General features: G+C 47.5%; 5 protein-coding genes across 5 annotated transcripts; 2 read left to right on the top strand and 3 right to left on the bottom strand.

Moving 5' to 3' along the window:
- Positions 1–1,167: 1,167 nt before the first annotated feature.
- Positions 1,168–1,987, top strand: LAJ45_04183 (uncharacterized protein; the record flags this gene model as incomplete). Its single annotated transcript, XM_046113764.1, has 2 exons — positions 1,168–1,912; positions 1,971–1,987. 2 exons carry the CDS (start codon positions 1,168–1,170, stop codon positions 1,985–1,987), a joined length of 762 nt encoding a protein of 253 aa, XP_045972866.1.
- Positions 1,988–3,083: 1,096 nt separating this feature from the next.
- LAJ45_04182 (uncharacterized protein) lies at positions 3,084–7,665 on the bottom strand (the record flags this gene model as incomplete). The annotated part of the gene is made up of 9 exons (XM_046113763.1): positions 3,084–4,313; positions 4,380–6,055; positions 6,130–6,294; positions 6,352–6,592; positions 6,644–6,970; positions 7,060–7,128; positions 7,186–7,426; positions 7,524–7,582; positions 7,663–7,665. The coding sequence occupies 9 exons, from the start codon at positions 7,663–7,665 to the stop codon at positions 3,084–3,086; spliced, it is 4,011 nt and encodes a 1,336-aa protein (XP_045972865.1).
- Positions 7,666–11,258: 3,593 nt separating this feature from the next.
- On the bottom strand, positions 11,259–12,729 carry LAJ45_04181 (uncharacterized protein; the record flags this gene model as incomplete). Its single annotated transcript, XM_046113762.1, has 3 exons — positions 11,259–11,573; positions 11,636–12,483; positions 12,588–12,729. 3 exons carry the CDS (start codon positions 12,727–12,729, stop codon positions 11,259–11,261), a joined length of 1,305 nt encoding a protein of 434 aa, XP_045972864.1.
- Positions 12,730–13,522: 793 nt separating this feature from the next.
- LAJ45_04180 (uncharacterized protein) lies at positions 13,523–14,463 on the top strand (the record flags this gene model as incomplete). Its single annotated transcript, XM_046113761.1, has 2 exons — positions 13,523–13,816; positions 13,906–14,463. The coding sequence occupies 2 exons, from the start codon at positions 13,523–13,525 to the stop codon at positions 14,461–14,463; spliced, it is 852 nt and encodes a 283-aa protein (XP_045972863.1).
- A 3,511-nt stretch (positions 14,464–17,974) lies between these two features.
- LAJ45_04179 (uncharacterized protein) lies at positions 17,975–19,200 on the bottom strand (the record flags this gene model as incomplete). The annotated part of the gene is made up of 2 exons (XM_046113760.1): positions 17,975–18,586; positions 18,652–19,200. The coding sequence occupies 2 exons, from the start codon at positions 19,198–19,200 to the stop codon at positions 17,975–17,977; spliced, it is 1,161 nt and encodes a 386-aa protein (XP_045972862.1).
- Between the last annotated feature and the right edge of the window lie 3,230 nt (positions 19,201–22,430).

The raw sequence follows: 22,430 nt of genomic DNA, 5'->3' as shown, positions 1-22,430 counted from the left end.
TACAGATGAGACTCCATAGCAAGCTTATATATGCACTAAGGTGTGAGTTTTGTAATTTAAATGATGTACATTGCATAACCATGTACATGCATTTACACGGTCAATGATCAAATTTGTGTTTTACATAAGCTAGAGCTAAGGGGCATATACGTAAGTACGATCGCGACCATGCCATTAGATTTCCGCAAACCCGCAAATTAAATCCTTGGAATCTAACTAACCCTAACTGTAAGAACGAATGTCTAGCTATATCTCACGTCTCTTCGATGGTTCGTGGACTATATCACCAGTCTAATAATCTCTACTACGCGCGATGAAACAACTCACCAAATGCACACCAACTAAAAACAACACCTGGGCTAGTTTAAGGTTCATTGATAGATCAAGAATGATTAATTGGATGAAGATTGGATACATTAAGCACCAAGTACATATTATAGGTGAGGGTATTTATTCTTTTTTTGGTGAAGAATCTTATTATACAATCAAGAACGATGAAGAATTTTAATAGTGTCCCACCCGTTCCGATTCTATAGCTAGAATTAAATCTTCAATCTCCTCAATGGATTCATCTAATGAAACCGAGAACTCGGCTAGAATATCATTAGGGGTTTCCAAGGCCATCCTGAAGGGACTTATTTGTTTGTGTATCTCCATTATCATCAGACAATATATAGCGGAAACTTCTTCATCTGATACGTGAGGTAGTAATGCATATATAGGCGCCCCGTCGAATATGGGGAAACTCATGTTTAGAGCATGAAACAGTACTTTACATAAAGACCAATCTGTGGTTAACATCATGGTACTCATTCGAAGCCTGGCTTAATGAAAATCTGATATGATCATATGGAGGCAGAGATAATCTCCACTAATGTACCAGCAGCTTAGCACTCGCTCTCGGGGCTGAGCAGAGGAATTTTTGTGGTCGCCTGAATAATCAGATCAGTAGCTGCGCCAATAAATTAATCAGTTGATCAATTGATCCTTGCTCGTGAGGTATTTTGAGTTGTATACGATGTTGTGGTACACACATTCCTCTTTAGGCAATGCACTGCCCGCGGCCCAACTCAAGAAACCCAGTGAAGACACCTACGTAACATATATAAGGTATCTTGCCAATGAATCCTTATTCATCCATCTCTTCATACTCGAATCACCGCCAAAATGTCCACTAGAATCAACTTTTACGGTTTCCCCCAACCCGTTAACGGACCTAGCCCCTCGGGCTACTGCCAAAAGCTCGAAACCTTCCTCCGCGCAACCGGTTTCACCGATTATACGCTTCATACTGTGCAACCCATATCGGCACCTAAAGGGAAACTCCCGTACATAGAGCTCTTTAAAGACGGCGGGAAAACGGATACCATTGCAGACTCCCACTTTATCGTCAGGGAGCTTATCGAGAAGGGTGTGGTCCCTGATCCAGACAGTCGGCTCACTGCCGCACAACGTGCAGACACAAGAGCGTGGCAGGCATGGACGGAGGAGCTGCTGTATCCAGTGGTTGTGTACCAGCGGTGGTGCATACCTACCAACTTTTATGCCTCCCGATCTATCCTTCCAGGCCCGTGGCCACTACAATGGCTATTCGGGTTCTACCTTAAGCGGAATATCACCAACGCGATGTGGGCGAATGGTTTCGGCCGGCATTCTGATGAGGAGCGGGAGCGACTGGTACGGGAGTGGGCCGAAGGTCTTGAGGCGAGGTTAGAAGGGACCGAATTCTTCCATGGGAGTGAACCGACGTTGATTGATATGATCCTTTGTGGGTTCCTCCAAAATGCGATCGGGCAGCCAGGAAATCCAGAGCTTTTGAAACTCGTATTGGGGAGTGAGAGGTTGAAAAAGTATACAGCAGTGTTAACGAGGAAATGGTTTCCAGAGTACGAGGGGGTGTTGGAGGTGGTCAGTAAGAGGCATGAGGATTGATATAATATGGAATACTAGGTGACTAAGTAGCTGCTTAGTATGTTTGTGTAAATAATCCGTTATGTATGGTCTCCACTTTCAGTTAAGGCCATGTGGTTACATGTATTGCAATCAATGTTCCTCTACAAGATCCTGTCACCAACTACATCACTTTGTAAATACATACATTTACTGCTCCGACTTTGTCACCAATACCAAGGGGACCAGACCCGCTCCCCCACCCCCCCCACAATGACCATAAAACTCCTTATAAACAAACACACAAATAACTCCAGGAATCTGTGCTAGCATAATCGTACTCGAAGGAAAGTAGAGAGAATGAATAGACATCGTTGACTAGCCTCGATACAATATACTGTACTGGTATATGTATAACTATATACCGCCTCGATCGTCGTCCTTTCACGTTGCTAAATCAACGAAGGAATGCAGGAACTGTTTCTTTTATTTAATAAGGCATTATAGTTTACTTTGTGCTAGTATTAGCGTGGGGCAAGGTGTGAGGCAGGGGAGAGTTAATCATATTCGCGTTCTCAATGAATTTTTAAAGCTACGTATGTACTATAGACTCGGAAGCTTGACTTTAATGAGGGCTGAATTTTTTAAGCAAAAAAGCGCATACATACACACATCTAAATTACTTTTGCCCGTAGATCACAAACCATCACTCGCAAATTAACTCCATGAACCATTAGCCCTCCCAACTCTTTTTTTTTTTTTGTTTAATTCATTAAAGCCCTTCCAACTCCCGATATACTTGCTTACCGTATGAACCAGAAAATACGCCTGCTAGAACCATGAACTATTTGTATAGAGTAGCGCCGTTCTGCCATTCAAATAACCCTTATTCCGAGCCCGCGTCCCTGAGCCGCATGCCGGCAAGCAAAGTACTAAATGCCAAACTACTACGCCAAACGATCATGCCAAATAACCCGAAAAAGAATTGCAAATACAGAACTCCGCGCGACGTAGCCCATATACCACCGTCAAAGTACTCAATTGGCCAAGTCCCTGAAAATGTAACTACCCTTGAGGAAATGAAACGAAAATGAAAACGAAAATAAAAATAAAAAACGAGGATAAGAGAGGCCAACAGATTATAGAAACCAGCACACCAGTAGGAATTAAAACTTCACTCTCAATCTCCAGCATTAGTCGTTGTGGGATTTCTGCTCCCGGAGTGGAGACCTTCGCCTTATCGAGACACCAAGCCCTGCTATTGGCTCACTGATGGATCTTTGCATATCTGTAGATCCTACTTCAACGGCTCTTTCCGGCACCGAACTTCTTCTCTCTCCCAAATAATGTTCACCGCGTAAGAGATCTTCGTCCTCTGATCTCAGCATTCCACCTGCGAACCTTTCGGAGGTCATGATATCTGGTGAGTGCGGAGCGACAGTGACTTCTGGAAGCCCGAATGGGATATGAAGGCCATCAATACCCAAGCCAGGCGAGTGAGAGGCCCGATTTGGCTCTGTTGATAAGACTTGCAATGGTTCTGAAACAACCCTATGGATTGGGTTTGCCTTGGATCTCGGCAAAGGTCGTCCTCCACCACTGATAGATCGTTGGTGGCCTAATGCCTGCGTACTAGCCAGGCCTTGCAACTGTGCAATACGGGGCGACTTCCTCTCACTTGTTGCTGCCGTCGACGATCGTGCTCTTATCATGTTTGTAGAACTGAAAGGTGAAGCCTGTGGGGAGTAATCGTCTTCATGTTCTAATATAGGCTCTGACCATGCAGCTGATGGCGGCCTATCATATCTCGGACCAACAATACTTCTCGCAATTGGAGAGCTCGATAGGTCTCTGCTTGGGGAGAATCCAGGCGAGAATGGCTTTGTTTGGTTGACAGCCACAGTATGCGAAGGTTCATATGGCATGTCGAGAATGCCTCCTTTACCCTGATAATCTACAGGGGTTTTTATTTGTGGAGGTAGATAATGTGAAGGGCCACCACTTCCACCAAAAGGAAACTCTTCTGGATCAGCATGTAGAGAATCGTCATCGTATGCAGGTGCATGCAGACCGTCTCCACCATAAGAATTTGGTACCAGGTCTATGGGTAATTGAATACCGGAAAGCGAGCCCCAGCCTTTTCTAACAGGGGATCTTCCTCTAACCGGAGTTTGAACCCCACTGGATATAGGAAACGTTGAGTTTCCTTGGGTTGCTTGCATGGGTGTTGAGGGTGATTGAAGGGGCGCACTTTGAGGGGGAGAATGATTGCGATTCCATGGCCAGTTATATTGAGATTGGGGGGGAATAGAGGAAAAACCTGTTGGTGCTCTCAACAATGATCTCAAACGAGAACCAAGAGGTGAATTTTTCTCAGTATCAGCGGGTTGCGATTGGTCGTTGGTGTGTCTAGAGTTCATGTACTGAGGGGACGCATTCTCAGTGACAAGTTGCGAATCTAGCGGTCTAGAATACATCGATATACGTACTTGTCCGTTTCTTGGTATCCCCGGAGGCTCGTAACGAAAAGTGTAGGGCTTTTCCCCTGTCCTGGGTCTCGGAAAATGTGTTCGATGCGGACGTCTTGTTGGTTGATATTCGATATCCGAGTCGTAGGAAGTATCATGCTCCGCAAGACGCCTCCAATGCTCCTTCTGGCTTAAATGCTCCCGAAGCCTATCCACAGATCCGATCTGTGAACTTCCTGCTGGCCTGACCACGCCAGGATTGTCATTCCAAGTCGGGTGCCTCGAACTTTCCGGTGACACAGAGGGGGTTTCAGGTGCGCTATCAGAACCACTTCCGCTGGCGAACATAGAAATTCTTGGCCCCTCCGTTTGATCATCACCATTGATGGCCTCTCTAAGCTTCTCCAACACTCTTTCCAGTTCTACCTTTGCAAGTTTGTGTTTATTTGCGTGCTCTAGAAGCCTCACTCCATGAAGTTCGTATCGTCGATAATCCGATACCAAAAACTTCGCGCGGTATTGTCGTAATTCCATCGTATCGAATGATTTACAATACATCCCAATCGCTAGTTCAAGCCATTTCTTCAATTCACCAGGCGTTTTGCGTAATCGAGAAATGCATACTTCTTGAATAACGCTGTGAATGACCAACGTATCGATTTGAACATCATCAGATTGCTTTCCAATCCTATCAACCATCGAATATGCCAGAAGGTGACCAATCGTATTGTTTAAGTCCCTTCTATCGGCGTCCCCCGCACGAACCTGGATATGTTGTGGTATGTATTTTATACCGAATTCCAGCATCTGAACGGGTATTTCTCTGTGCAGGAATGCGATCAGGCGCAGTAGGTTTCCAGCCTCTTCGTAACGAATGTCCAAACGATCAAATATGATGTGAAAGGGTTCTAAAAACTCCCTTTCAACGAATGGTCGCTTTTCATATTTCTTTAAGTAATCAGACACTGATACTTTTTTCCCTTTGATGTAGCTGCCTGCTGATTGAATCGCCAACGGGTTGTATTCCAAATGTTTCACTAGCTTCTTTGCTGCCTCAACCTCGACTCCGGATGGTGAATTTATTTGGCTGTAATGCATAACCATTCTCACCGCCTCGTCCTCTGTAATTCGTCCAAGATCTAGCCGTTCAGGGCTTCCCAGGCGGGCAGCACCAGCAAAAGACGAATTCAGAGTTGTAAGAATAATGCTTCCGCCTTTACTTTTTGGGACATACTCTGATAATAGGTTAACTTCATTATTCGTTTCCACATTTGCACCATCAAGTACGAGTAGCCACCCATCGTGTTTGTCGAACCAATTGTTGACCTCAAATCGGGTGCTTAATTTCGGATCAACGTTCTGATGTTTGTTGATATTCTGCTGATTTGATAATCCAAGCTCCTCGGCTATCATGCAATACCCCAAATCTAGTGATTCAGTCGATAATGTATCTCCACTGTGTTTGCAGTCGATCCAGAATGCGCCTCCAGGAAATTCCGATTTTCTATGAAAAAAGTATTCGCGCGCGAGATGTGTTTTCCCTGCACCAGTCACTCCGGATATGCTCACTACCCTCTTATTTTGGTCGGTGAGTATTGAATGGATTATTTTTAGCTCGTCGTCTCCCCCTTCGAAGTACTTATTCTCTTGGAGTGAAAGAGGTTTAACGAAAGGTGTGTTCTTGATAAGAAGAAGATCTTATTAAATTGTTAGTGGATGAAACTATTTAATACGGTTTCAACAATTTATCATTTTTGAGGGGGCCACATACTATGGGAGGTGTTTGCCGATTCATAATGTTCACCGAACTCAGAGATCTCATCTGGTTGAATAAAACCGCCTTCAACACCTCTAGTGACTACCCTCATACTTCCTGGGGAAGATGTCCTTGAGTTATGCGGAAGCATAGGCGTCGACGAAAGCCGTTCTTCCGTATCTGTTTGCAAGTAAGCATCGTAAGTCCGCAAGTCACCGATACCAGGTTATCACGTACTTTGAATAACATTTGTCACGTAATCACGGGTTTCTTGTACGTTTCGCCGGGTTTCCTGCGCCCAACCTCTCTCGATGGCAGCTGATGCCTGCTGGGCAAAATCGTAGAGACACCCAGCCACTACGTTCCACCCTGGTGAATTGACATCGTAGAATTTACACATATCACTGTGGTTTGCATGGATAGCTGCACGACCAGCATCGGCGAGTGCTTCTGGTGCGGCGGAAGAGTATTCAACAATCTGAAAGTCATTTAGTAACTCACTTGCCTAGAAGAAATACCTAGAGCTTACCAATTCTTTCCCCACCCCTGGTATAGATGTCTTCAATTCCTCCCAACAAAAAAACAATTTGAAGTCTCTTGAAATGCCCAGAAAGTTGTCTGTAATATTTTGTAGTGTTTCGGAGTTTGACTCGAGAGTTTTGAGAAGGGCACTATTCGAGTCCACTAAGGCTTTTGGTGTTACCAAGCGAAAAATCATTTCAGCCATTTTCCCCCATTTTGCAAGATCAGAACCCATATGAGGAGTGCCTAGAAATAATACTCCGTACGTCGAAACCTTGATAGCCCTGAGGTGAACATTATGGCTAAGATTGCAGCTGTTGGAGTAGATAAGTGCCTATCGTAAACCGTAACAGGTTAGCCGTGATTCTTACCAGATATAATTAACCACCATTATGTTTCTGCAAACATCGGATGGAAACTCACTCTTTTGACAACAATCCCCCCTAAGCTGTGGCAAACAAAGATGATAGGTCTTCTCCTCTCATGTTCTCGCTAAAACCAAACAGTTAGACTCCATCATTCTTCGCTCATATCAAAGTGTAAACTCACTCTTCTGAAGAAATATAGTTCCGAAACCAGAGTGAATGCGTGGTGATGGACCATGCTTGTACTAGCACCTCCAAGAAACTTCCCAGGATCTGAGTCGTACCCGTACGCGAGAATACGGGCATTGGGTATTTCTGTAGGAAGCAGATCTCGTAACCACATCACCTCTGCCCCACCAGCCTTTTCCGGTTTGGCTGTCCATGTTTTGTACGCATCTCCATGAAGACCATGAACAGCAATTATGCTTTATCTCGCTTAGGTCAGTAAACGGTACAGGATAGCTTCAACGCGGGATGTGGATAAGCTAGCTTCATTATGATGGCGTGAGGGTGTCTACATACTCCACAATAGGCTCTTTTCCACTCGCTATAAGTTTGACCCCGATAGAATTTAATGAAGCCTAGTAAAGAAGACGTACGTCAACATCGTGGTCAATGTGCCTGACCAGGGATATTTGGAGCGGGGTTTGATATCACATACCATGATATTTTCAATAATATAGTGATCACTTTTGAAAGGACGAGATGACCGGGAAAAAAATGCAGCTACTTTCCCTTATATACCAGTGAAGGGAACCCCTCAGCAATACTTACATACTGTATGTATGATACGTGCCCACCCCCAGATCAATAAGTGCGTCACAACCACACATGCACGGCCTCCGGACAGGGATTTAGGAACAAATGTTCTCGTTGCGTTGATTCGCGCGTGACGGCGGAGGCGCGTGTGTATCCAAGTTTTTCAAAAGTCGACGAATCTTCTGATGAGGAAAGCGTTTTGGAAGTTAAATCCAACTTAATAATTTAATGACGAAAGTGTGTATTTGTTCTTTGAGGTTCTTAAGACAGTTCTACAGTACGAGCGAGGCCGAGGTTACAGTTACACAGTACCAGGGACAGACAGGTACCTGTGTAACAGTGTTGCATTATACCCCTGTCTACACCCACATACATGTATCTACATGTACTTGTTGTTATAAATAACCTACCGCTACTGCCACTAAACAATAGCTAACTGTTAACTTCACCGAGGATTACACATACAAATCTCTATAAGTTAGAGCAGCATTCCGTAGAAATAAGGTGATATCGGAACAAAAACCAGGGAAGCTCAGAGGTAGATGAAGTGGTGCTATGCTCCCTAGGCAGGTGATACCAGAATGACGGTACCTACGTCAACGTATTCAATATTCTATGGCGGTCGATAGGGCCTTCTGTGTAACTTCATGGACATCTACGTACTGCCCATATATATAACAGGTGTTTTGTGGGTGGACTAGAAGTGTGTACTTCCGTATTTTAACTTTAGTTAGTTGATAAATCCCAATAAATCCTAAGCCATAACTAGTTAACAACCTTGAATTATCTCAAGAGATTATCTATTAACCTGTTGCTAGGATTCCTTGATTATGACTTTTATTCGATCTGTTTCGAAAGCCTTGATCCCGGTGTCAATTGTTCTTAAGCCTTTTCTATCACGAAAGATGTTTCTGCTCAATAACAATGTAACTCCAAAATCCAAGCCTTGTGCACTACCCACATGTTCTCAAGTTTTGATAGGAGGGCCGCAGGATCAACATGCCCATTCAACACATTTGTAAGGCGGGCTAGGATGAGCCGGGGCCGGAAGCCTTAGTTTCAGATCGACATAGCTATAGTGTGCTTCTACTACCAGGATTATTTCAGAATGTTTTCATGCGATTATGAAGAAAGCCCTGCCAAGGAGACAAATGAGCTTTCAATTCGGTATATGCCGTTAGATTATCTCTGAAACCCATAATAACGAGCTATAAGCATCCTTCGCACTGTACTCATCATCCTCGGCCTAGTATGTACAACCAATAACAGGTTTCATTCGTGGCCAGGAATCAGGCCGGAAACTCTAATTCTAGCTATATCACAAGGTAGCTAAAGCCACCGAGAAAGTTTCAGCATACGTATGTATAATCTCTAGAAACATTGAGAACAGTTCCCTAGATTGACAGCTGGCCTACTCAATCGAAGAAGTTGGAAGTGACAATGCCACGGCGTTTCAGCTTTACATGTAATTAATACCAGCTGTGCCTTTGTTATGTATCAATCTCGGGCTCAGTCTTAGGTCCATCCCATTTCTAACTGACTCACGGCTAAGTACTCACCTGTACTGAAAAAAGTGAGTACGTGCCTCTGTGACTATTCAACTATTCACTTCTGCCTCCAACCGCCTAGAGTCGCCACTACTCAGCCATAGGGAGAGAGACAATATCTACCACAAACGAGCTCCTTGGGGCGAGTGATTAATTGTGAAACCAACCCCTGAACCACTCAGTGCTGGAGTTGGTACCAAGTACCTGGCTATCGCAGAAAACTATCTCGGCGGCAAGCTCCCGAATATATGAACCAATGATGCTTCATCAGCCACATTGTTCACCGGCGGCATGCAGCCTGTTGATGTTGGTACGATACGTACCAATAGGAATATTTGGTGGTCCGTGCGTTGCTAGGACGGATTAGGTGTAGAGTACTGTACGTGTTGAGCTGGCAGTTCGTAAATAGATTGTGAAAACCAATTTACAACATGTGCTTTTGGGACTCAAGCGCAAAGGGCCAGGTCGTGATTCGTGAAGTAAGAGATCGATGGAGTTGGATGGGTCGAGTGATAGTTCATGATTCTTAACAGGTGTCAGGCCCTATTCCGTATTCAGCCGTGTATGTGCCGTGTCTTCTTCAAAAATAGCACCCATGTGATCTTCTAGCCAGAACTACATGTACATTGTATTTGTTTAAAGTTCGTTGCCTTGCCTGGTACATGTCGCGCCAGGCACATGTATTCAGTCCTTGCCGGCCAGTCCTGAGAACTCCCACCCCCAAGAAGTCTATCTATTGGCCCAGATTACCGAGTTAATTATTAATTCCCATCAATAAACGGACTCATATCTTGAGGCTGACCGTTTCAAACACTGTCACTAGGGCGACGACGTCAGCGATTTCAGCGGCAGGTCTAAGGCCAGCAATATATGTCCATCCCATCCCCCCTAGCTGGAGTCGACCGCTAGTTACTCATACCATAGATCAGTGCGAGAATCTTTGGGCCAGAGATTGTTCGATGAGAAAAAAAACGGGGTACGTTCTAGCTAGGCCATAGCCTGCCCGCCACTGATAGGCGGGCTATGGGTTGGGATCTACGGGGGATGCAACTAGCTAGCTGTTACCAAGATCTGAGGTATTCCCAATTCGCCCCTCGCCGAAGCCCTGATCGACCCAAGGGGGATTCTAGACTTCCGGGAGAGGTAAAGTCACAGAGCCTCATAGCAGGACCCAAAGAAATGATAGCAGTAGTCGGCGCTGTGATATCAACAGTTTGAAGCTTTTTAGCAGGACCGCCTCCCACTGTGGCGAAAAACGGCTGTACCCGAAAATGACGAAGAGAGGATGAGGTCAGCCGGTCATCGCGCGGTGACAGATATTTGTGACTGAGAATGGGTTTTTACTACTTTGGTCACCAGAAGCAAACCCGTATTCAGGAATCCACTTAGTGGTGGGAATTTGGTCATGTTTCACAAAGAAAGTCGGGGCTGCCAGAGAACTACAAGGCTCAAGAATTAAGAGTACGTCCGATTTCATTCAATAGACCATAGCTGCCACCTACGTAGCGGAACCTTTTTACCTGGTAACTCGTAATTACATGTAGGTGAGGGTGGATGCCAGTAGCCCCCACGGTTGTGTCAAATGCTGATGGATCTTCTAAGCGTTATCGATAACATGGGAAGCCTTGGTATTATTCACAGGGTTTTGTCGCAGTTAAGGAGCGGAGCCCTGGATTTTTGCAAGTAGCCGTTTGAGATGTTTCATGATCCGAGACGGGATCAGTTCCGAATTAAGGCATTACATCAAACAGTTCACACAAAGGGACGCGTATGTCTAATTTGTATCGTAAACCAGGCAGATAAGTTTCATTGGTATCATGACTAAAAAAAGATAAAGACACTAAAAAAAAGAAAAAGAAAGGTAAAAAATGCCATCTAGGTACTGAATCATCTATCTCAATGCACCGAAAACAAGAACGCCTACTCCGACATATTCCAGACCAATTATCCTCTACCTGGCGCCCAAAGCTGATCTCTCGGCGGCCCAACTCTCCCAACGCCTCCAGAACACTGCCATGTTCGCAGCGACTAGCAAATCCATCATGTACTGCCCATCGCTGTGCAGCACAAGCATCCCCAGCTTTGATTTTACGGATGTTATAGATTCTGGGGCAGCTGAGTTGATGTCTGTCGAGGGGCTTGGAGTTCTATGACGGCCAGAGGACGATGAAGACATGACAGTTGTGGAGGGGGGCTTGAATTCGATGACTGAGAGAAGGGATGAGCGTTGGGCAGTTGAATTGATATCTGGTGGGTAATATTTGCACTTCAAGTGGTTTGTCAGTTGGTTGGTGTGTCATGAAGGTTTCTATGGTAAATGATACTGACCTTCAAGAACTTTCCAGCAGCTTCATCCTTGAACCCACATCTACCAAGTCCACCGTCCGCACCCGCGCCCCAAAGCCCTTGGAAGACGTATCCTCTCTTTTTGGCCTTCTCCTTCCTCGGGCCAGCTTTCTCGCCATCCCCGCTACTACCATTGCTCCCATTCCCATCATGACTCTTACTCTTCCTATGATGTCCTATGCCCTTTACTCTCTTCCAGAACCCAACACCTTCCAACGACATTACCCGCCTAAACACCCTATCCACCTCTTCAAGCGGTTGGTCATCATCGATCATCCAATCGTTCATCCCAAACTGGCTACTCTCCCTCCTGAGCTGCCCGCGGCGCCTCGCCTCCCAAGCCTCCCGCTCCTCCGCTTCAGTCCGGTACGCAAAGTCCTGCCACGTGAGGTCAGGCCCTTCTGAAGAGACGCCCTGCGTTGACGGCGGCGGATGGAATGGTGGCTTCGCAGGCGGCAAGAACTTGTCGTAGCCCTCGGCGGTGATCTCGAGCATGATGCGATCGTTGTTGCTGGCGTCGTCGTTATCTGGGACCGGTGGCAGCTGGCTGACTTTTGCAACGTTCCACTGTGCGCCGCTGGCCGGGTCGCGGCGCACGATGGTCATGGTGGGGAGCGTTCCGATGGTCTTGTGCCAGCGCGGTGAGCGCAGACTTTGGGAGGACCATCGCCGGTGGTGGGTAGGGCGGGGTGCGAGGTGACTAGGTTGGGGAGGGGTTGCGGTGTCGGTGCCAGTGCTGTTTGGGTGGATGTGGATGTAGTAGATGCAGGCGTTGATATCCTCAGCTGTTACTGTTGTGGACAGAGGGTGGAGTGTTGTGAGGAAGAGATCTAAAGTAAAGTGCAGTTGTTAGATTGAGGCTGATTAACATGCAGGCTCCACGATGTCATGGCCGAACCCCCACCCGCAACAGCAAAACAACTATGTAACTAACCTTGGCTGCCCGGAACCCTCACAATGTAGAGTATCAGCGACGGCATCACCGGCGCCGTCGGGTTCACATACAACGGCGGATTGTCGGCCAACTTTGTCACGGTCGACAACGAACCAGCGTGAATCGGCTGCGTCGGCGGCATTTTTGTTTCACTAAAAGCGTCCATGGAGCAAGCAGTATGCATAATATTGGGAGAAGAGCAGAGGAACTCTTCTCTGTCGCTATTATAATGGCTCTTGGGCCACCCCCCGACCCCCGGCGAAGCTGAGTACGAGCAGTCGTCACCGGCCTGTGGCTGCGGCTGCGTCCAGCGGGGTTTGTGATTGGTTGGTGCGGTTGCCACTCGGTGGTTGGCTGTGGCGCACAGGGGTAGGTAATGTAATCGCTGAGATGAGGGGGATGTCGAGGGGTTTACTCTTGACCAAGCGGATTGCAGTATCTATTTGATAAAATTTCTTTCTGGTGCAGCTTTGAAATCTCTTGTGTGAATTCGTAGCTTTCTTGGTGGAAGGTTGCGTACGGGGCTACGCAGCTGTTGTGGATCATCACACAGCGAGTACCCAGAGTGTTATTTATATACATATCTACGGTAGATAGTTACGCAGTGTTGATACTTGTTATTGTGGTAGATAGGAGTCTTGACTAGAATAGATCTAAATAGAGTAGTGGAACCTCCCACGAGCTGTTGATCTGCACATGGGGGACTTTCCATGTACTTCCTCGCTGCACGCACCCCTGCCATCCATCCTGGATAGAGCTCCCAAGACCACACAGAGCTAGCCAACGCTACTACCACCAACACCGAGTGATATCCCATGCCCCGGCTACCCTCGGCCAGCTAAGCTCTCCACGCATAGCTCCCTCCGCACAACCAACACCTCTCCACCACCTCCTCTGAACCTCACAAAATAAACAATTTAACCTATATCTCCGCAATGCACGCACCCACGCCCCTCCGCCTCCTCCTCCACCGCCGCACATATACAACCTTCACCACCACCCGGGCACACCCGCTGATAACAACAACCTCCATCCCCGCCCCGCACACCGGCTCCATAAAGCTCCTCAAGCTCAACCGCCCAGCGGCCAAAAACGCAATCTCGCGCGCGCTGCTGGCGGAGCTCGCTGAGCATGTCAATGCCATTGGCAGCGGGGAGGACAGCGATACGAGGGTCTTGATCATTGGGAGTGCGGTGGAGGGCGTGTTTTGTGCGGGGGCCGATCTGAAGGTACCTCTCCCCTCCCCTCCTCTCCGCTCTGCCCGCAGTAGCAGTAGTACTAGTGGGACCGGTAGCTAATAGGTGTGTGGTCATGACAGGAGCGCGCAGGCTTCACAAAAGCTGACACCGACGCCTTCCTCACCAGTCTCCGCAGCACACTCACAGCCCTGTCCACACTACCCATCCCCACCATCTCCGCCATCGACTCCGTCGCGCTCGGCGGCGGCCTCGAGCTCGCGCTCGCCACAGACCTGCGCGTCGTGGCCGCCGCCGCGCAACTCGGGCTGCCTGAGACGCGGCTCGCAATTGTGCCTGGTGCCGGCGGGTGCTTCCGGCTGCCGGCGCTGGTGGGGCGGAGTAGGGCGCTGGATTTGATACTGACTGGGAGACGGGTGGGGGCGGCGGAGGCGCTGGGGATGGGGTTGGTGAATCGGGTGGTGGAGGGGGACGCGGTGGAGGGTGCGGTAGAGGTTGCGATAGAGGTTTGTCGTGGGGGCCCGGTGGCGGTGAGGGCGGCGGTAGAGGCGGTAGGAAGGGGGGTGGGCGGGGAGGTGGCGGAGGGGTGGGCGTATGAGAGGGTTGTGGGGACGTGGGATCGGAATGAGGCGTTGAGGGCATTTAGGGAGAAGAGGAAGCCAGTGTTTAGGGGGGAGTAGGTAGATGGTGGTGTTGTAGATACTTGGTACGTAGCTGTAGTCATTGGGTGGTACGGTAGGTACTGGTACTTGTAGCTATCATTGACACCTGCTGGATAAACCTAATCATTGCAATTAGTATAAATATACCCCCCGCAATTAACCATCATACCCAAGCTCGAGAGAGAGTCCTCCCTCCATTGTATATTCCCCTGCCCTACCCCAAAGACACGATCCTCGAGTGATAGTTCGTGCATGACACGATACCGCCGCGCCCGCGCACCGGCAACCATATTCATTTTATCCCCTCCAGACCCGCCGGTCTCTATTCATAACCGTATAATTCACAAAATGGAAAGGCTAGACCGCCGGCCAGCGGGTTGGGCCCAGCCCCATTGCGAACCACGCTGCATGGAAGATGTGGTTTCCTGCATGGAGACTATTTCTGCGCGGAATTATGGTTGTGACTTGAGCTCTTGGTAAAATAGTTATCTTCTTTTTTGTTGCTCTTGTGAATATAGATAGAGCCTCAAGTCTTGTGTGCGGAAGATGGTAGCCTACGATATTCGTATGTGATCATATCTGCCTCTAGCTCTGGGGGAAGGGCGACCACAAAGGCCCGCCCCTCTCTTCCTGTTCCTGGGGCTCGAGCTCGTATATAGAGCCTCAATATACCAGCAGCGGTGTATATATCCATGGCACACCCGTACCTGGACCCGGTTCGCAATCTTGGTCGTAGCCTTCTTCTTCTGGGCTAGGTGTGTCTAGATGTGTGACTGTGCTAGGCCCGATCGAGACACACCGCACTGGATTTTTGCTAGCTGTGGGCGTGCAGGAGCGCTCAGATACGGTAGATGAAGATATAACTATTGTGGTTTTCGTTGGGGGTTTGTGAGTCTTTGCTGCCACGCTATGTCGAAACGCCCTGTGGGGTGGGTGGGTGCGGGCTGCGTGCGGAAACGTGACGTATTCGTAGTCGGTAACAGTGCCGAAGACATCTTCGCTAGGCGTATACGTACGGTGAGTTTATGGTTCCTTAGAGGTGTTGTGTCTATTGTAAGCGTTTCCCTGGTACGTGGGGGGGGGGGGGGGAGGCTGCGTTTTTTCATTCTCGTGGCGCGGGCAGTGCTTCGTGGTACGTATGTATGTGGAGCCCAGGCTCGTGGTTTGTAAAGATATCGTGCTGAAAATATGCCCATTGGTGGGGAATTGTGGTACAAGGCTTTCTCTATTCAGGTATGACGGTAGGTGGTGGTGGTGAGTGGGGTCGGTAGGGGTGCATCATGGATTATCACTTGATGGTGTTTATCCGCCGGTGGAAGATATTTTGGGGTGTTGGTTTTTCTATTTCTCTTTCTTTTTTGTTTAATTGATTAACTGTTTTGAGTGTTGGATGCTGTGGTGTTGTAGAGTTGTATGAAGAGTATGAGTATTAAAACCGGGCAGAATGATGGAGTGGAGAGGGAGTTGTGGTGTTTATGTGTATGGACAGATCTCGGGTCTTTAGAGTACTCTTTTGCGGGTTAAGGCGATGTATATATATATATAGATGGTCGCAGCGTTTCATGCGGCGACTTTAGGTTTCGGGTAACTCTGTACGAAACTACAGTAAATACACGTCAGGAACGGTGATTGTATAGGCGGTTAAGGTTTTATACTACGAGTTGCTCGCATCTGTTCGGAAAGATGCTCTCGTTTTGTAACCTGAAGGGTCTTTACAGTCTATGTGTACGTTCTACTTACCAATTTACAGCTTCTCTCTACGTACTATACCTATACCGACCCACTGCCCCGGCCCTTACAGAGAGTACAAGAAACCAACGCAACAGAGTAAAGCAAAAAACCCCTCTCAATTCTTCGGACCACGCCCAAGAATCGATGGAAGCCCTTCCCCACGAAGTAACAGGGGCAAAAGAGACCCAACGCAAAAAAGGCCCCTCCTGATCTCCAGGCCGAAGCCCAAGGACCAAGAGAGGCCTTTAAATATATATAAAAACTACTCCCTCCATACGGAGGGAGACCTAACGCAAATAAGGCCCCTCCTAGCCCCGCAGGACCAGGAGGGGCCAAACTGCTCTACTCTCTCCTCGTGGAGTGAGCAAGAGACTTAACGCGAAAAAGGCCTCTCTTGGTCCCGAAGGGCCAAGAGGGGCCAGACTAAACCAGCCCCCTCCCGTGGGGAGGAGGACTAACGTAACCCGCTCGCCCCGTCCTCCGTAGAAGGGGTGGGAGAGGGGAGTAGTGCGCATGACCCCCCCCCCCTCTCTAGGGCAGCAGCGCCCAGTGAGATGGAGAAGGGGCCTAACCCCACTACTCTCCTCCCCCGCCGCTTTCCCCCGAGTGGGAGGGGGGGGGGAGCAGGGAGAGTGTTGGGGGAGGGGAGCATTTGAGGAGGGGGAAGCAGGCAGCTCAAGTCCAGCAAAAGGAGAATTGCCTGCTCCCTGGGGGAATTTTTTTTAGAGAGAGTAGAGAGGGAAGTCTTATATAGTAGGGTGTCATAACCTATGCCAAGCTAGGATTTGATTTTCGTCCACTGGAGGGCAAGGGCTAGAAGGGGTGTCCGGACGGCCCCTTGGCGTGGGTTTCCTCGATCCTTGGCGTTGGTTGTTGAGGTTTAGTGGGGTCGTGTGTGGGATTGCAGCGTTGGGAAGTTGGTGGAAGGGTGGTCTTCACGGCAATGAAACACCATTGCAGTGCGGCGTGGACACATGTATATGTAATTCTTGTGTACGTAGCACTATTTCTTCCTCTACTCGATCCATGAAATATAAGTCTATCACATAGCAACACCGAACGTTTGCCATTCATCATGATAACCCCATCCTACCTCTCTTTCTTCCTTCATCGATCCTTTTGCCTCGTTCATGACCAGCGGGTTCAACACAGCTGCCCTAAATAACCGCACTATCCCTAGCCACCATCATCAGATAGGGCGCAGCTTTTGGTCCACCAGATAGATGGAGAAGTGATGATGCTCCTAGCTTGGATATCTATCATAAGAGGAGCCGTTCTTGGTTAGATTTTTCTCACTCTCATCGAATCCGAGATCATGCTCATGAGCCGGCTCATCCAGCTAAGTATCCATCAAGGCAGAGCCATGTGAATACTGCTGACAGCGATCTAGCGAAATACATGTACTCATTTCAAATTATACCTGGCTTCAGTGCAGTAGCTCTGAATAGCGGCTAGCTTTTATCAAGAGATCTAGAAAGCGGGGAAACACAGTTTATCTATAAACTCATTAGTCACGATATCTCACTCGGAGGTTTCAAGTATTTTTTGTTTTAGTTTCTCTCGAGCCAAGGCTCGAGCTTTACCATATGTACATTAAAATTACCTCAATAGGCAATTAATTAAGGAAATATCACGCTATGATTTACCCTAATTGTACTGATAGGTCTATCTTATGGGGCGATATGGAAGCTCCCGAGCTAGCCGGCCGGCCTTGAAGCAAGCTAAACCTTATTATATAAAGATAATGTGTCGAACAGCTTTATAGTTGCATATATTTAAACGATATGGCTACATACTTTCAAGCTCCTCCCTGTCCCCTGGCCTTTTTCTTCCTATTCCCCCGACCCCGAGAATTGTCCCCCCGAGAATTGTCCCCCCGAGAATTATTCCCCCGAGACTTTTTACCATTCCTCCCCTGAAATTTCACCTCATCCCTCATCTGCTGAGCCCTCATCTCCCGTTCTCTCTTCTCTTTATTCTTCCTCTCCTTCTCTCTCCTCTCCCTAGCTCTCGTCTTCTGGGCCTCCGCATTTCTCGCCTCCTTCTCCCGATCCTCCGCCTCCCTCCCCATTATCTCCGCCTCCCTCTGCCTCCTCATCTCCCGCCTACTCGACCACATCCCAATCTGAACACCGGGAGTACTCAAAATCTGGGTTGGAATAAGGTTCCTGTACCTATACTTCTTATCCCTCGCATCAACTCTTTCCAAATAACTCTCCTTTTGCGCAGTTCGTTCTTCAGAGGCATAGATCTTCCGCGTTCCGCGAGATACACCAACAGGCGCGATTTTCGCCTTTATTTTCCTCGGCGGCGCCGGCACGGGCTTGCACTTCTTGAGCTCATGTGCGCCCTTGCAGGTTGCGTACATTGTGCACTCGCATCCTGGGCACGTCCACCACTCCTGCTTAAGCTGGGGATATGATAGAAGTGTTAGCTGTTGCGGCTACACAACAACATGGGGAGTCGGTATACCACCGGATAAGCATATCCATATCTCTCTTGTCTCTCGGAATACCAGGTCCTCCATGAGCGCTCTACAGGAGGATGCTCAATCTGCGGGACGACAATGCGGGCCGGCGCTGGAATCGCAGATATAATCCTGATCACTGGTGCCCCATTGACTACTGTGCACTCCACATTACCCGCGGGTGAATTTCTGGGGGCGGAACGACGCGGTTTTGATCGCTTCTTAGGCGTGATAGAGAGTGGAACTGGTACTGGTGTCTGCGCACCAGCATTTTCAACATTCTTAGTACTGTTCTTTTTCTTCTTCTTCTTCTTATGTATCGCCGGTGGCGTCTGACCGCCAACCTCTTCACCATTCATATCCACCGTAGCAGTGGGGACTAGTTGGGTCTGCATCCCCTTCTGTCGCTCCATAGCATTATGCATCTTTGATACCTCGTGAGCGTCGCGGAAATACACGGGGATCGTGAAGTCACAGAGCATGCATTTCCATGTCTGTGTCGTTGGCTTGCTGATAATGCGCTTGAGGGTGTCATCAAGGTAGGCTCCGCTAGTCATGTGGGTTTTCTCGGTACCGGGAGGCAGACTGAGGAGCTTGTAGGGCTTATAGGACGAGTTTGAGGTGTAATAATAGGATATTATTTAACCAGGAGATTTTATTGTGCGGAGAGGAGTGAGTAGAGTTTGGCTATATTGCGGGATGGTAGGTGCTGGTATTTATTGTGGTGGATGATATAAAGGTGTGGGTGGGTTGGTGGGATGCCTAATAATTGCCCCGCGTATCCCGGCCCCCCGACGCGCATCGGTAAATTATTATGATGAGCGAACCCGAAGTTTCTTTTTGTGGGGTACATGCCCTGGCCCAATTCTTACCGTAAGATACCAATGGTCGTTCTGGAGAGATGTCTTATGCTATCGCAATTGGTATATCCACCCACCCATGGCGGCAGAAGATGTAGCGTCATGGGCCATCACTCGTGGGCTTTTGCAATGCAGCTTTGATAAAGCGGCGGCATAGCTCTCAGAAAGCAGCGAAAATCAGATATGTCATCCCTGAGGAGGATATTCCCTTAGGCTCTACCGAGCCTCACCGCTTTTTAAGCATGAATATCGTCCCAAGCAGGAGGTCAGGACTCCCAGAAGGAGGTTTATCCGGGCCATAACGCTTCACTGCTGGACTTAGAGAGTTAGCCTTATGTGGTAACTACCGCTGGTTTTCGATTGGCTTAATGATTGCTATTAACCGCAAAAAGAAACTTAATTCACTTAATACATGTACGTGTAGTTACAGTCCAGGTCGTGAACTTGACGGTTTCATATATCCGCCCAAGGTCGTACATACGAATTACAACATATTCGGCATCAACTAATCATGTCATAAAATAAAATGAGGGCAGAAATATACATGAAGAATATCACCAAACAAAGCATATAGATACATCTCTCTGTATGAAATAAAGAATTACGATGCCCTGACTTTCTTAATTTCATCAACCGCCTCTGCAATCAAAGAAAGCACCTTACCCTGTAAAGGCGTCTATATTATTTTATGGCTGGATCCCTTGGACGGGTGAAATCGAATCATCAAATTCGCGCCCGGCGCCCTGGACCGTGCACGCACTTACATGTATTAAGTGAATTAAGTTTTTTTTCGCGGTTGGTAACAATACCACCTTGTACTGTGGATGTGTAGAACCCATCCTTAACAAATGTCAATGTGCCATGTGCCAGCTTTTGTCTAGGCTACATAGGCGGATTTAACAACTTTCTTGAAGCGCATTTTTTCTGGCCCGAGCACAGACCTTTAAACTATTTTTCCCCAGGAAAAATACAACAATGAAAAACAGTTAAAGGTTTCCATGCCGAATTTTCTACCAACTCCAACCATCAATTTTTAATTGTGAAAACTCGAAAGCACAAGATTTAGCTTCTGCTCTACAAATCACCCCTTCGTTCGTTTTCAAGGTAGTAGAAATTAACCTGTTTGGGCAATTCCCGTTATACATATGTAATTCACCTAACCCTCACTCCGCGAACCTCTTTAGGCTTCAAGTCACAGATCTTTCTCCTCCTGAAGGGTATCCACTCCCTATTGCAGCTACATTTTTGAGTATCGCCACGCCGTCTCTCAGTTAACTAATGTGAAAACCAGGCACGAATGAAGGGATACAAACCGAAACTGCTGTAAGGAATTATCACTCGGTTTTGAACCTGATCTCCCAAAATTTTCTTGGAATCTCCCAGCTTTCTTACGCTCACTGGTGACTAATAAGGTGTTTGCAGCATTTTTTCTCTATTGATGAAATTTTTTTTCCAGCGATTGCAGGAGTTCCACAATTGACTATATTAGTACCTTTACTAGTAGAGTCTTCGAGAGTCTACTTGTAACTACCGCCAAAAGCACCTAGAATCCCAGACCCCTCCAAAAAAAAAAAAAACCCCAACCCCCCAACCCCCCCAACCCCCCCAAAACTGGTGGAATACCATGCGAAGAAACCTATTTTTTTTTTTACAAAATCTGCTGTAAGGAATTATTTGCTATCCCTTAGTCTGGCAATGCTGACCCCCCTATAATAGAGGAATTAAATTTGTATGGGAGATCTATTATTTGATAAGAGAGATAACAGGATCTGTTAGTAAAGCCACACAAAGTTTGATTTTTGGGGGGGTCAGCATTTTTTGCCAGACGAAGGGATAAGAAATGAAATGGCTCGGATATGCAGGTTCCTTATATCGAGGTGCGACTGTATGTTGTCAACCTTATACTCAAGTCAATCAAAAATCAGCTTTATAATTTAGTTACCACATAAGGTTAGTGAAAGAGGGATAAAGTCTCCATCAAGGGATACTCATTGGAGCATACATCTGGTATGGGTTTGGTTGCTATGGGTAATTGATCGAATGCTCGATCGACTGTACTAATCCCGCACGCCATCGAACAAACGGGGGCCAACGCCCTGCACCACTGCCCCAAGCACACGGAGAACTCTTTTCCCATGCACTGGGTTTTAATGAGGCTGCCATTTCTTGCTTTTGTAACTCCCCCGTGTTTTCACAAGAGTGGGAGTGTTGATTTTGTACTTTCGGCCTGGGGGTGAGATCCCCGGGTAGATCTATTTTTGAAAGGGTTTTTATGTGACATGTTTTTTGTATTATTGCCAAGAGGTATTCTCCGGGGTTATTTAGGAGTGTCTAGAATATCTTATTAAGAGAGTCTAGAACTTATGGTTGCCACCTATGTTATATATAGATCTACTATTAATTTACACTCATGTCGAACGGTCAAGCAATGCCTGAAGTTTACTTCAGGGCTAAGTGGGCATAGTCACTCAGCGTTTACCTAGTCGTCCCCTGAGTCATCATCATGCTGAGCAGCTCAAGCTTGAGTGTCGACCGTCAAACATACACGCAGTTATCCGTTCCCAGATTTGGAAGGCAGGAGTTACGGCGACCGAAGCTGAATTCATGGAGCTAGACTACAAGTGCGAGAAAGGAGTGTTCGAAAGCGGTGCAGCGGCTTGAGAGCCTAAATTCGAGCCCTTGTAGGGTAAGGGTACGAGCCATAATTCCATTATATATGTAGATGCAGGCTTCAGGGCGTTTCTAAGCTCCAGTTAAGAATTATATATTCACTACCTCTTTCCACAAGGATTAGTCAGCGGGTATCGAGTGATGGAGCATGACCGAGCGTTCTGGTTGCGTGATATTTGCGTGACGTGACATCACGGTTTCCGTTTCTTTCGTTGGCCAACAGAGATGCCGGGTCACGGAAAACACACGCAATAATT

The sequence above is a fragment of the Morchella importuna genome (genome assembly GCF_003444635.1).
Source record: "Morchella importuna strain M04M26 chromosome Unknown Morimp01GS010, whole genome shotgun sequence".
Lineage (NCBI taxonomy): Eukaryota > Fungi > Ascomycota > Pezizomycetes > Pezizales > Morchellaceae > Morchella > Morchella importuna.
This window is presented reverse-complemented; position numbering and strand designations above follow the sequence as displayed.